This window comes from Adiantum capillus-veneris, chromosome 27 (genome assembly GCF_014529385.1).
Source record: "Adiantum capillus-veneris isolate H3 chromosome 27, ASM1452938v2, whole genome shotgun sequence".
NCBI classification, from domain to species: Eukaryota; Viridiplantae; Streptophyta; class Polypodiopsida; order Polypodiales; family Pteridaceae; genus Adiantum; species Adiantum capillus-veneris.
In genome coordinates, this window is record NC_140957.1 from 31,113,002 (window position 1) to 31,126,887 (window position 13,886).

The window sequence follows — 13,886 nt, forward strand, 5'->3', positions numbered from 1 at the left end:
ACTGGTGTCATCCTGCTTCACAATCCTTTTGAAGTGCTACAAGAAAAGAAATTCCTTGACCCTGAAGAACGTCCAGATTCTCTTGGGGCCACGGATGTGGAGACCGAGGGTCAGATGTAGAGGAGTTTGTTCCCCTCTCCCAATGATGGAAGTTTTGGCTATCCAATCATGGAACGACGAGAAAGGATTAAAGACCCAGAAGAAGCATGCCCTCTTTTGGGAGGAAGTTAGAAAGGATAAGGAAGTTAATTGGTAGGCCATCCAAGAACATCAGCTGGATGCTTGCAACAAAAGAAAATAGGCATTGGGGAAGAAGTTGGTGATCTATGGAGAGGGAATGGACGGGTTCAGTGGTGTCCTCTCTCTTGTGGACAAGGACTTGGAGCCCAAAGTGGTCCTTAATGACCCATATGGGACAGTCCTATGATGACTGAGAGTCATGTGGGCAGATCAACCTATCACCATAATAAACATATATGGACCCTACAATGCCAAGGATAAAGCCAAATTGTGGATGCACCTTAGGGATTCCCCTATTGAAGGAGAGTGGCTACTGATAGGTGACTATAATATGGTGGAGAAGAGCAAGGATAGAACAGGCTCAACCAGTCTATTGGCACGTTTTGAAAAAAATAAATGGTTGGGTCTTTGTAAGAAATGGGCTATGATGAACCTGTGTGTGAGGTGGGTCCCTGAAACAGCAGGTTGATATCCAGGGAGACCTTCCTCTAGCCAGAGATCACTAATCAAGCACACTTTTTTAGGTCCTTGAAAATCAAGAAAAGTCGGGGCTCTATCCACTTGCTCAAAGATGAGAATGGGAATGCTACACAAGACCAAGAGGAAATGGCTAGGATGATGCTTGTTCATCTGAGCTGAATCATTGGCCAGCCAAAGACCCGCTCTCAAGAAGTGCATGAAGCCAGAGCGACCTTGCTCAAGAGTGTCAATAGGAAAATTCCCCAACCTGAAGCCAATCGTCTTGAGATGGCCTTTTCTAAAGATGAATGCTCGCTTGTGTTGCAAGCTCTTGGCATGGAGAAGTCCCCTGGCTGGGATGGTCTAACCACTGAATTCTTCAGGGAGTTCTGGAATGAACTCAAGGTCCCAATCATGTGTATGGCTAACCAAGATTTTGTCAAGGGGTCATTGGATCCTAGTGTGAAAAGAGGGCTTATCAAGCCTATCCCGAAACAGGCTTGCTACTCGCATCTTAAGCACTGGCGTCCCATGACTATGATGTCTGTGGCATACAAATTCACTGCCAAGGCAATCGCTCTTAGAATTGTCCCCCTCCTGGACAGAGTCATGTCCCCTCATGAGCATGAGTTTATCAAAGGAAGGTCAATATATGACAATATCTTGACAGCAATGGTTGGCATTGAGTACGCAGCCTTCACGAAGCAGGAGTGCATTTTGCTCCAGCTCGACCTAGACAAGGCATATGATATGATCATGTGGTCCTTCATTGAAGATGTCATGAAATCACTAGGCTTCTTGCCTTTTTCAACTTATACACACTCTAGGTGCAGGCATTCAATCTGAGCTTTTATTCAATGATAGAATTGTGGGCTCCTTTGAAGCCAGAATATCTATCAAGCAAGGATGCCCCCTGGCCCCTCTTCTCTTTGCCATTGGGTCACATCCTCTAATAACGATGCTCGAAGCTACTGCTGCGTGGGGGGAAATTCAAGGTTTAACTTTTCTCGGCAAAACGGCGAGCTCCTAATCAAGATGTTCACAGACGACTCCCTCCTCTTTTTGAAAGCCTATCCTCAAGTGCTCAAGGAGGCGCTAGAGATTGTGCAGGCATTTGCTGTGGCCTCGGGGTCAAAGTGTAGTATTGAGAAGTCTAAACTGATTTCTCTGATGAAAAATGACTCATTTGACCTATTGGTCTGGTTAAGGGAGATTGTGTCTAAAGGAAGGATATTTCGACAGCTGGGCACCCCCTTGGGGGTGGATGTTACACACAAGCAAATGTTTCGAAGATCCAGAGAAAAATGAGAAGGTGGGAGTATGTGTTGCTTCCCTTCTTGATTCGGGTCAGAGTGATCAACTTATTTATGCTTCCTATATTGCCTTCACTAGCCCGCTCCTTAAAATAGCCAAATGTAATTGGAAGGAGTTTTTGAATCCTGTTAAATTTTTTTAATGGAAGAACGACACTAAAGCCTCGTCGTCCCGGCAATGGGCAAAGTGTAAAGTTATCGCTCGATTGGTGGTCCAAGGTGGCCTCAAAATTCTCAACCCTATTGTTCATATTGAGGCCCTGTGTGCCAAGTTTGTGGTCTCAATCGCAAAACAAGATCAATCTTGGGCTATCATGACCAAGGATGTGATAGACAAGGGAAAACTTTGCTCCAAAGGTGGTTTGTGGAAAGGGATCGAGGTGCATGACAAACTATGAGCCCCCAAGTGGTCTAGCTTGAGACTTGGTGGCATCACGGAACAACTGATGCGAAAGTGCAATAGAGCAACATGGGTACTAGAATGGGATGAATTAACTTGATACTTCCAAAAGTCCATCTTGCACTAGTCCCCTTGGCTGTCTAAAGTTGTTGGTGTAATCCTGAATCCTTCGTGGAGAGAAACTGCAATAAGGATGAACAACAAAGGATTCCAACGGTTGATCCACTTCTGGGATGAAAACAACAAGTACTGGAAATCCTCTGACTAGGTGGATGCCCAGTTTCAACTCAATGGCACATAGAAGCTACTTGTAAACAGAGTTGCAGATTCGCCCCTTTGAACAAGCAGTGGAAGAAACAATGGTCGGAAGCTTGATGGGTCAAGGTCACAAAGAACATTTGGAATCCACAATGGCCCCATTTTATAAAAATATATCTGTGAAAGGTATTGTGGGGGGTTTTGTTAACAGGTGTTAAGATTCAAGTATGTGGTATCAGGTCCGATAGATGTTTAGGGTGCAGATTGGCTAGCGAAGACTCATGGAATGCTCGACAATTAGAGGCATGGCAGGGAAGGTGTGAAAATGGATACAAAGAACGTGGAAGATAGGTTTTTTCAAGAAGGATATGTGTCATGGTGGAAAATAGTTTCGAAGTTCTGCACTTCTAGCCTGTACTCAAATTGTCAGATACTGTTTCTTCAGTAATGTTTGGAAGGCCAGAAATTGCTGTGTTTTTTATAGCGACTTCTATGTGGCTAGCTTCTCAGAGATTGGTAGGAGCATGCATAACTTGGATGGTTGGCTTTGGGCGACCCTCGCCATCTGGTCGAGCCTTGTTGTGTAAAGGATTGGGCTTTTGGTAATAGTATGTTACTAGGTACTTGTAACTAAGCTCTAATGTCACCATTTGTCCCTCAAGGCTCGGCATGAGCTTGAGGTTGATTTTTATATTTCTTGGTGACATTATAATACAATCACTCACAACTGTGAGTTTTGCAAGACGAAAAAAAAAAGTTTAACTAGTCCCATGGTTTTCTTGTAGCTTGACAAAACAACGCTCTCTACCTTGCATACTTGGACGAAACCCCCACTCAATTACGAAGTCAGTAGTGCACTTCACTTTTTTGCATTTCAATCTTGCTTTTGGTAGATTGTAGTAGTCACATGTTTTATTGAATACTAGATATTGATGTCAACCTTCATATGCGTTTGATAGATACACTTGTTTACATATTTTTGTTGACACTATTATTTCTTGTGCCAAGTCTCAAGATGAGGATCTCAAGCTATGCATCCAAGAATCATAAAGCTAGGGACCGACTTGCGAACATATCCATACGCTAAGTCTTGGTTTGAAGTAAATGCACTATGTAGAGAGTGACCCACACAATGTGAGATTCTTTTGCTTGTGGTCATTGTTGTGGTCTTCTACTTTGAGAAGCCATCCTCATTCAATTGCATGCGTTCCTCTATCATTAAAATTTCTTTCAACTTTGTCTTTTACATTGCCTCGTCAACGTCTCAAGAGTCAATCTACACTATACTCCAATACATAAAAACATATTGTCTTCGACTTACAAGACTTGACAACAAATCGATACTAAACAAGGAGTCTAGAGACAGACGTTGGCACTCAATTGGATGGAGAGAGAGAGAGAGAGAGAGAGAGAGAGAGAGAGAGAGAGAGAGAGAAATGAAATGAAATGTTATATTAACGTCTTCAAAAGGCCAAACTGACCTATGAGACCAGAAAGTTACAATGTGGTGGATCTGATACAAATTCAAAGTAAGAAGATGACAAAATGACAGAATGACAAAATAAAATACTATGGAATCCTAAACTGCTAGGTGTGAACTAAGCAGCTAGTTGGGATAGGTAGATCAGAAGAGATCCAGCATCGGTCACTGGCGGATCTCATCAATCTCCTCCATGGTCAGTAGTCTGGCTGGGCGTCGTGCATGTCGGGCCAAAGTGATCCGAATCCTCTGATGCAGCCTCCATTGATGTTGTGTAGTCCTCCGCAGTCGTGGACGTCTGGATCTCCTTAGCTCAGTTGCTCGGTCGATCAGTGTGCCCCTGGTGTGAGGCGACGAGCTTTGCTATGGTAGTAACTCCTTCGAGTGTCCAGTGGCAGCTCTAAAGAAGTCTGTAATCTATCTCTGAGATTGGCTAGCCTCTCCTCTCATCAGGCTCTCTCTGTGTCTGCGCAGCTCAAGAAAAAACAAACCCAGGCATCTCTGATCCACGTACTGCATGACTCTGGAGAGTGGTCTAAAGTCCTCTTTGAACAAGCAATGGAAGCGGCCTTGTATCTCGTAGTAGACGGGGCAGTGGCATGTGTAGTGCAACTCTGTCTCAGGCTCGATGTCACACAGGAGGCATGTCCTGGCCTCCGCTGGTACTCCGCTGTATCTCCCAGTCTCAATCCGCAGCTGGTGTGAAGATGTGTGTATTTGGCCAATAACACATCGTATCCCATGAGACAAGTGGGTGTGCATGTATCTAGGCTTTGTCACAAAACCATCCTCCGTAAGTTGGAGAAGATGCTCTCTCTAGAAAGCCATCTTCGTGCCCAGCTCCTGAGCTCGTTGTATCCATGTCCTCCTGGTGTCTAGCTGAGTCAAGTCGTGGCGGATGAGCCTGGTGATCTCGGATTGTGTAAGAGTCAAAGAGGGTGGATCCAATGAGTACTGGAAGGGAGGCAACCTATCTATGCTGAACCCGTGCGCCTGAAACCATGATGTCATCTCCCCATACCAGCATGCTGTATCTCCCTGCATGGCTAACTCTCGAGAGGACTCAAGTGCAAGGCGAGCATATCTATCTCTGAGAAGTTCCTACATGCGGTGTATGAAGGAGACAGATCTGGTGAGCGCCTCAACCACTAGTGGGGGGGCAGCTAGCTCTGCTCGGACAATAGCACGTGGTACTGAAGCCTTGGCTCTAATGAGCCGCGAGATCATAGAGACCAGAGGCTTCTCCATGTCCCCCCATCCATCACTGCGGCCTGTCCTCCCGTGATGATCCAATGAAGGTCCCCAAATCTCAGCTCCATAAAGCAATGCAGAAGCCACCAAAGTGTCAAAGAGCCAGAGCTTCATCCGAGGCTCCTAAAACTAAACCTGTGAACACATCCTTTCCAATCTGGTCAATGCTGCATGGGCTCTGGTCAATCTAGTCTTTGCTGCCCTCCTCAATGAAAATGCTGGCCCATTAAAAACCACTCCAAGATAAGTGTAAGCATCTGTATACTCCACTATCTCCTCGCCGTATGTGAATGCGGGCGTTGACCTCCTGATCCACTGTCGGGTGGTACTAAATACCATGACCTTGGTTTTACCAAGGTTGACGGACAAACCACTTTCCTGGGCAAACCTATGCAAAGCATCCAAGTGACGTTGCATCCCCTTCGGAAAGTCGGAGATCAACACAATATTATCAGCATGTAACAATAGTGGAATCCATGTCCCTGCTAGCTGTGCACCTCTATCACCATCTCTCTCAATGTAGTCAGAAACCTCATCCACATACATACCAAATAGAGAGAGAGAGAGAGAGAGAGAGAGAGAGAGAGAGAGAGAGAGAGAGGAAGAAGAAGAAGAGAGACTATCGATTAAAGAGGAAAAAAATAAAACATACCTTTGAAAATTTGAAGGGTGCTCCGTTGTACACGGACTAAAACTCCCTCGACATACACCCTCCCTTTCTGCGACAAGGCAGTGACATCAACAAATTTCTATGGCAAAGCTATCATATGAAGCAACGCTAAAGAAAAAGCTAGCCAAAATTGAGGAATTTTCAATCGCAGGTAACTACCAAGCAAATCACAGCAGAATTCAGAAAGCTCATCATTCGAGTAGGGCGATGGCCTGCCCATTCGCGAAGTCAATGGCGCACACCCAGCCCAAAGATGATAGGGCGATGGCCTGCCCAGTCGCGAGGTCAATGGCGCACACCCAGCCCAAAGATGATGGAGGTGCCAGCATAACCACCAAAGCAGCAGCATCAGCAGTGGGCAGATGCCCCCTTGGCTACGATTCTGGCTCCTCCTTCAAGCTTGGCCCCTTCAGCTGCGTCATTTGCCGTGCCCTACTCTTCAACACCAGCAAATGTGTGCCCTGCGGCCATCTCTTCTGTAGGTAAGCCCTTATCGTCATCCTCCACTTCTCTGCACACAAATCTCTCTCTCTCTCTCTCTCTCTCTCTCTCTCCGACTAGTATATACATCTTTGTCCAGTCTGAATAAATGATGGACTAAGTACTGCTCCAGTTTTTCGGTAATCAGATCAATTCGTTTGCATTGGTATTTCAAGATTTCGTTTCCAGCTGTGTGTGAATATCCATCGGTTCTTATTTCCCTTAATGTATCAGTGCTGCATTTCCTGCTTTATTCGTTTATAGTGTCAGTATCAGTTGATTGTTGCATATTTGTCCTTTGAGTATCCCATTCAGTCTTTCTTTTGCTTTGTGTTTTATATCCTCTGTAATTTTGTCTGATTTGAAACTTCTTTTGGTGATCGGAGTTAGTATCCATCCATCCTACTGAGTTTGGCCTTGTGCTCTTGTAGGAAGCAACAGTTACCACATGGTTTTCTCTTGCCATTTTATTTGTTCAATTCAGATCTTTTAAACTATACAAGAAAGTTTCATGAAGCTTTAAGTGGAAGCGATTATGTTTGAAAATAAATGTGTGCACATAACATTACACACACCTAGCATGTAATCTAGATAGGTATGGGAAGGTTATGTCAACGAGTCAAGCTCCATCGCATGCAAAGATGCAATGACATTGTTTGTCACCTTGTTGGGCCTCCATATATGCAACTGCTTGTCTTTCCACCTTAAATAGAAGGATGTAGCTTTGGGCTTTTCCTCAAGCAAGAGGCGAGGAGGTCAAATCCTGTCACACAAGGAAAGGAAATCTGGTTTGCAAATATTTGATCAATTTTGTGAATTATTTGGCTTTGGATGCAAATGATCTAGTAGATACTACTTTGATACTAGAGCTTTATCTTGAGGCTTTGGTTTAGCTCCGACGATTTCCGAAGTGCATGTCGAATCCATGGGTTGAATCTGGTGTGGTGTATGTTGCACAAAAGGGGAGCCACTCCACTCCTTTGTCACAGATTCCATGGAAGAGAATATAGTCAACCAATTTCTCTTTTGAGATTCTGGGGGTATTGATGGGCTTAAGAAATGAGTGACTTTATGTTATGTACATAAAACTTGACCTTAATTTGTGGTTTGGAATTCCTCAATAATTGAATGATTCATGTTCTCTTACGATTGTGTTTTGTTTGAGTAGGCGTAAAGACGAAATGAGTGTTGCATTTTGTCTTGTTGATGTGAATTTGGAGTGAAGGCATTTAGTGTACGGGGACATCTGTAAGAGATGAGTGCGGTCTGCATGCGATGCCTAAATAAGTCATCATGATCACAGTCATGTTTCAAGATCTTGACAGGGATAGTGATGTGAATTTGTATATGATTGTTCGGTGACTTGTATCTTTGTGCTAGTGCATGGTGCGAGTCGTCAAATGCATGCCAGCATAGAGTTAGTAGACACTATTTTAATGTTCACGGTCCACTTTGCTGTCGTAATCAAGGTCGATTAAGCTTCTTTTAAGGGGGTGATATGTCACAAAAGTGATGACATGGCAACCTCGGTGGAAGAAAAGAGAGAAGATCGCAACTTGCTAATGTGGCAGCTTGTGATTCATGGTGCAATACGTTTGAGGGCTTGATGATTAATATGAACAACAAAATCTCTACCATACAAAAAATGTTTCCAATGCTTTAGAAATGAATGACAAAAAGAAGTTCCTTATCATACACATAATAATTCTTTTCTGCACCGTTTAACTTTCTATTGAGAAATGCAAATGGATGGTAATGTTGCTGAAGCACAACTCCTATTGCAACGTTGCTCGCATCCGTCCAAACCTCAAAAGGATTATCCTAAGAGGCAAGGATGAGACATAGAGCCTTAGTCACCGCAACCTTGAGAGCTTCAAAAGCCTCAACAGCTACCTCGGACAAGACAACGCGTTGACGGTGAGTTTTTACCCTTTTCACAACTTCAGTCATTGGTGCGGCAATGGGTGCAAAATTTTCTATATGTGAACTATATGCCTGACACAGATCTAAATGTAAAGCTTATGGTGGATAGACCAATGAAACATTCATGGTTGCACCATAGCCAATAGGTAATTAGGAGTACATTACAGAGTGAGCACTATATAGAATGAAATTAGCTTGCTTGATTGATTATAATTGGAGAGAGATTAAAAAGTGAGCATAGTGGCCTTATATAGGTTCAATGGTGGAAAGTGGAAATTAAGGCAATTGGGATATGCACCACAAAGAAGGAGCCAGGAGCATGTGGGCTACATGTAGCTTGTGGCTTCAAAGTGTAACATCATGTGTGCATTGAATGAGAAGCATGTGTTAGGGATTCTTATGTAGGAGGTTGTATCCATGCACACAGTGGTGCATGCAAGTTTGCTTGGCTTTAGGGATTGTTCATGTATTGAGTGTAAGCTTACCTCAACAAACACCCTTGTAAGCTGAAGCTTACACGAAATGCATGGATTCTTATTAAGGAGTCTAATATGGGTTACTTAGGGTAACTGCGTATGGCTCATAAGATGAATCTAATGCACGAGGGTAGGTCTTACCTCCAAACTTTAGGTTTGGGGCAGTTTCTAAGTCCATTACAATACATCCTCGTAGTAAACAGTATTGACATCCCTTTCTTCTCCTGCTTCTTCCATGACATGTGCTTTGCATTCGTTGGATTCTTTGCATTATCGTTGAAGAAACATCGGTTTGGTGCATGGCCCTTCTTGTTGCAATGAGGGCACACCTTGGTGGACATATTGCTTGTGAGGCGGTCTTTGGCATGTGGGTGCTATTTGATTGTGCTTTGCTCGATCATGACTATGATATTCATTGCATCTGTAATCGCACAAAGATACAACCACTAATTTGTGACCAAGTGTTGCCATGGGAAGGTGCCCTTGGTTGAGAAAGAGCGTGCAAAGCCAAGGGGTGGTGGTTATACGGGAATGATTGCTTTCGTTAAAAAGAAAAAAAAAAAAAGTTTGCACGTGAAATCGACGAGGCAGCACTTCAAGCAATGGTGAGGCAAGCATTGATAGTGTGGGGTACGAGCGGGAGCTGGGCCAAGGCAAGCACATGGGCTCTGAGCTACCATCGTGGCGATGATGATGCTAGTTGTAGTCAAGCAACCGGCAGGGCAGCGTGTTGACAAGCAGGTGGGCCAAGGCAAGGATACACAATAGCCAACATCTTAGGCTATTGAGCAATGAACGAGCAAGGCAAGATCATGGTGACGACCGTACTGTGCAGGGGCCCTCAATGTGATGGTGAGCTCAGTGTCTGATTGATGAACTGGAATTCCTGAAAATGATTACTCACACATGTCATTGTGTTTGAGTGCAGGATTCAAAGATGGAATGATTGATGAAATGACTCCAGCATTTCAATGACTCCAGCATTTCGGTCTTGAGAAATCTATGGACATGATCGCAATAAGGATTAGTTAATCCGACATCAGTGAGGTCCGGTGTGGATCTAGATGCGATTTCTAAATACATTGCTAGGAATCACGGTCCTAAATCTGAATAAATTCTATGTGATATGATGTGAATGTGATGTGTCTGTCGTCTTTGTACAAGTGCAGCTTCAGGCGTGTGCTTTTTTGAAAGCATACCGGTCCTATCAAAGAGTAGACGGAGCAAGATGGCGCTTCCAAAGTTTCTTGGAAGTTTTATTAAAGAATCTTCGTGTCCCGACCCCGGACTTATAAGCCACTCCCACCCTTACTTCATCGCGCATTGGGCGGGCTCCCGTCTTCATCGCTATGTCTTACAAGGCATAAGCCATAAAGATCACTTGCAGAGAAGGATCAATTTTTTTTTTCAAGCTGCTGGTTTTCTCAGAGGCAGTGCCATACAGTGGTGGATGTCTATAGCTACCAAGCTGCACACTCTAAGGACTTGGCAAGCTTTCAAGAAAACTTGCCCAAAGTTATATGGTCCTAAATTTGAATAGATTCTATGTGAAATGATCTGAATGTGATATGACTGTCGTCTTTGTACAAGTGCAGCTTCAGGCGGGTGCTTTTTTGAAAGCATACCGGTCCTATCAAAGAGCAACGGAGCAAGATGGCACTTCCAAAGTTTCCTAGAAGTTTTATTAAAGAATCTTCGTGTCCTGACCCCGGACTTATAAGCCACTCCCACCCTTACTTCATCGCGCATTAGGCACGCTCCCGTCTTCATCGCTATGTCTTACAGGGCATAAGCCATAAAGATCACTTGCAGAGAAGGATCAAAACTTTAATTTTCAAGCTGCTGTTTTTCTCAGAGGCAGTGCCATACAGTGGTGGATGTCTATAGCTACCAAGCCGCACAATCCAAGGACTTGGCAAGCTTTCAAGAAAACTTTTGCCCAAAGTTATATGGTTTCTGGCAGCTTCTGACAACGTGGCGTATCTTGAAATGCTTGCCACGGAAACCCTTTCAGATTATGACTTGAAATTTCTCGACGTCTCTCATCAGGTGTCTCTTCCCGAGCTAAAAACCTTGGAGGTCCAGTGTGATTGTGAGGTCTTGGGGCTACCATCACCGCCACAAGAGCACTGTCTGTCGAGGCTTGTTTCAACTGTTCAAGAGTTTATGAACCATGTTGCGGTCGGCTACAACCTTATGGAAGAAATCTAACCCTAATCTTGGTGCACGTTTCAAGATGGAAAACCAGTCGTCTTTTCGAGCTCGACTGATGTCGAGATTGCTTTTTAAGTTGAGTTCTGTTTGAGAACTTGTTTGGTGATCCTGTTTGGAATTTGTTTGAAATGGATGGTATTTGTTTTAAACCTGTCTTCGTGCCGATTTGAACTGTTTGACTCTTGTTTTAATATTGGTCTCAATGATTGGTGGTTTTACTCCCGGAGTACTGAGAAATGATATTTGAGAATGCTTGTTCATACTCATGGCCCAGATCCGCGGGAGTATTGAATGTTTGAAAAGTGTTGTTTTTACTCATGGCCCAGACCATTGTGGTTATTTGCGGGGGGAGTATTAAGAAGTCTGAGCAGTGGTTACTCTCAACACATTCGAACGACGCAGGCTGCAGTCTGGGGGGACGTTTGGTTGTAAAAGGCCTATATATCTCCCGGTCTAGACCTTTTTAGGTTATGCGAGAGGAGTGATGAGAGAGTCGTTGGACAGCTCAAGGCCCGGACATGAATGGTTATTTACGGAGGGAATGTTCATCGACAGCTTTATGTTTCTATGTTTTGTAACATGCATATGTCAGCATTTGTGTTGCATTGTGATATGCCAACCATTGAATATTCCTTATTCGATGAGATACTTCTCGGAAACCAACGACCGAGGATATCAAGAGTTCCCGATTTGGAATGAGACTCCTTATTGGATGAGATACTTCTGGGAAACCAACCCAGGATATCAAGAGCTTCAATCTGGAATGAGATTCCTTATTGGATGAGATTCTTTTGGGAAGCCAACGATCTGAAAATCAAGAGCTTCAATTTGGAATGAGAAAACTGATTGTCCCTTGGAAATTTTTGTGCTGACTTGAGTTGTTTTGCAGATATGCTGTAATCGCGGACGATTACTTTCTTTCAAGAAGGGGGGATGTCACAAACTACTGACGTGTCAAGTTATTAAAGAACGGAGCCAACCTGCAGATCCCTATCAAGGGGCCTAAACGCTAAGAAGAAGAAGCAGAAGAAGTTTTACCAACTTACAAAGTCTTACCGAGTGGCCTTATTTTTAAAGACAAGTTCCTGCCAACTTATTGGACCTCGTCCGATGGGGCCTAAGTGACACAAAGAATAAATAAAGTTGACCCACACACAAATAGCGTAAAAGCTGATGACGTGGCAGTTGTACGGACATGCTGAAATTTGCACTGGATTGTTGACGTGTCAAACAATACGGTATTCCACAATTTGCGGTGATTGTATTGATGTGGCACCTGTAAGGATTTTTGTGATTTTGATGGCAGCTTTTTACGCCAGCTTTTGGGGCTAGATGCTTTTGAGTTTGATGCTTTTCATGTAACTGTTTTTCATAGGCCAAGGGCCTTTAAATTTGTGGAGAGGGTTCAGTCTCTAACACTCTTCCGGGTGAAGGTGCAGAGCGTGAGTACCGACATTGTACCGAGTTCAAGTAATATAAAGAAATAGCGGAAGGGGCGCCAAGGTTTGGGGCCAGTGCTCTCTTGGAGTGGAATTCCGCCACTCCTCGTCTCATGTGTCGTGCATCTCTTTCAGTTCAGTTATTATTGAAGTGCTAAAAGTTTGTTCAGTTTGTTCTTTTCCGTTGGCACGTGGTGCCCGTCTCCCTATGACGGGTGCAATTTGTGTCACAAAAATGATGATGTGGCATGTGTACCCGGAAACTGACAAACTTACAAGTTTTTAAGTTGTTCCAACTTATAGGGTACCCATCCGATGGGGCACTTGGGGACACATAGAGACAATTTTTAAAAAAAAGGGAAGATCGCGAAGATGCTGACGTGGCAAGTGTACTGACAACCCGCGAATTGCGTTGACTGCTGATGTGGCAGCGTATGGATTTTCGTGAATTATGTTGGCTGCCCAGAGCGCTAGCTTTTGGGCTTGAGATGCTTTTGGACTTTAAGTTTTTCATTGTACTGCTTTTGGGGCTTCAGAGTGAGGCCCTAAGGGCTCTTATAAACAGTACAAGGGAGCCCCAAAAGCAGAGCCCCAAGAGCAGTACAATGAAAAACTTCAGGTCCAAAAGCTTCTCATGCCCAAAAGCTAGTGCTCTAGACAGCGAACGTAATTCACGGAAATCCGTATGCCGCCACGTCAGCAGCCAACGCAAGTCGCGGGCTGTCGGTACATCACTTACCACGTCAGCATCTTCTCGATCTTCCCTTTAAGAAAAGAAAAATCTGTGTGTGTCCCCAAGGGCCCTATCGGATGGGTACCCTATAAGTGTCGGATTGAGCAACGGAAGAGAGAGAGAGAGAGAGAGAGAGAGAGAGAGAGAGAGAGAGAGAGAGAGAGAGAGAGAGAGAGAGAGAGAGAGAGAGAGAGAGAATGGTGATGGACACACAAGAGACAGATGGCAAGCCCCAATAACTCCAGATGGCAAAACTGTTTTGTACAAGACAAGATGGCAAGATGAATTGGAGAGTGCATCCCCCTCCTCCTATATATAGGAGAATAGGGGGTAGGTAGGGTAGACCAGAAGCCCCAACGACCATGCACAAAAAACCCATAAATGAGGGAAAATGGAAAAGGACCAAAACAGGTCCGACTGGGCAAAGTGCTGAGCAAAACCCTAAATGTTCCTGAAGATCCCTGTCCAGCAGGTGTATGGGTGGCCAACCCACAACCAAGGGCCAGTGCACGTGATGTGTGTGAAGCTTGTAGGCAAGGTGCAAAGCATT

At 44.2% G+C, this 13,886-nt stretch overlaps 2 protein-coding genes across 2 annotated transcripts in view; both read left to right on the forward strand.

Annotated features, from left to right (window-relative positions):
- The first annotated feature begins 987 nt into the window (after positions 1-987).
- LOC147421728 (uncharacterized) lies at positions 988-2,007 on the forward strand. The gene is made up of 2 exons (XM_086502964.1): positions 988-1,343; positions 1,584-2,007. Exons 1-2 carry the CDS (start codon positions 988-990, stop codon positions 2,005-2,007), a joined length of 780 nt encoding a protein of 259 aa, XP_086359090.1.
- A 4,207-nt stretch (positions 2,008-6,214) lies between these two features.
- The window catches only part of LOC147421729 (zinc ion binding protein), a 45,124-nt gene continuing 37,452 nt past the window's right edge, over positions 6,215-13,886 (forward strand). Inside the window, exon 1 of the mRNA XM_086503385.1 lies at positions 6,215-6,553. Coding sequence (XP_086359511.1) covers positions 6,279-6,553 — 275 coding nt within the window. The 5' untranslated portion in view covers positions 6,215-6,278. The remainder of the gene's footprint in view (positions 6,554-13,886) is intronic.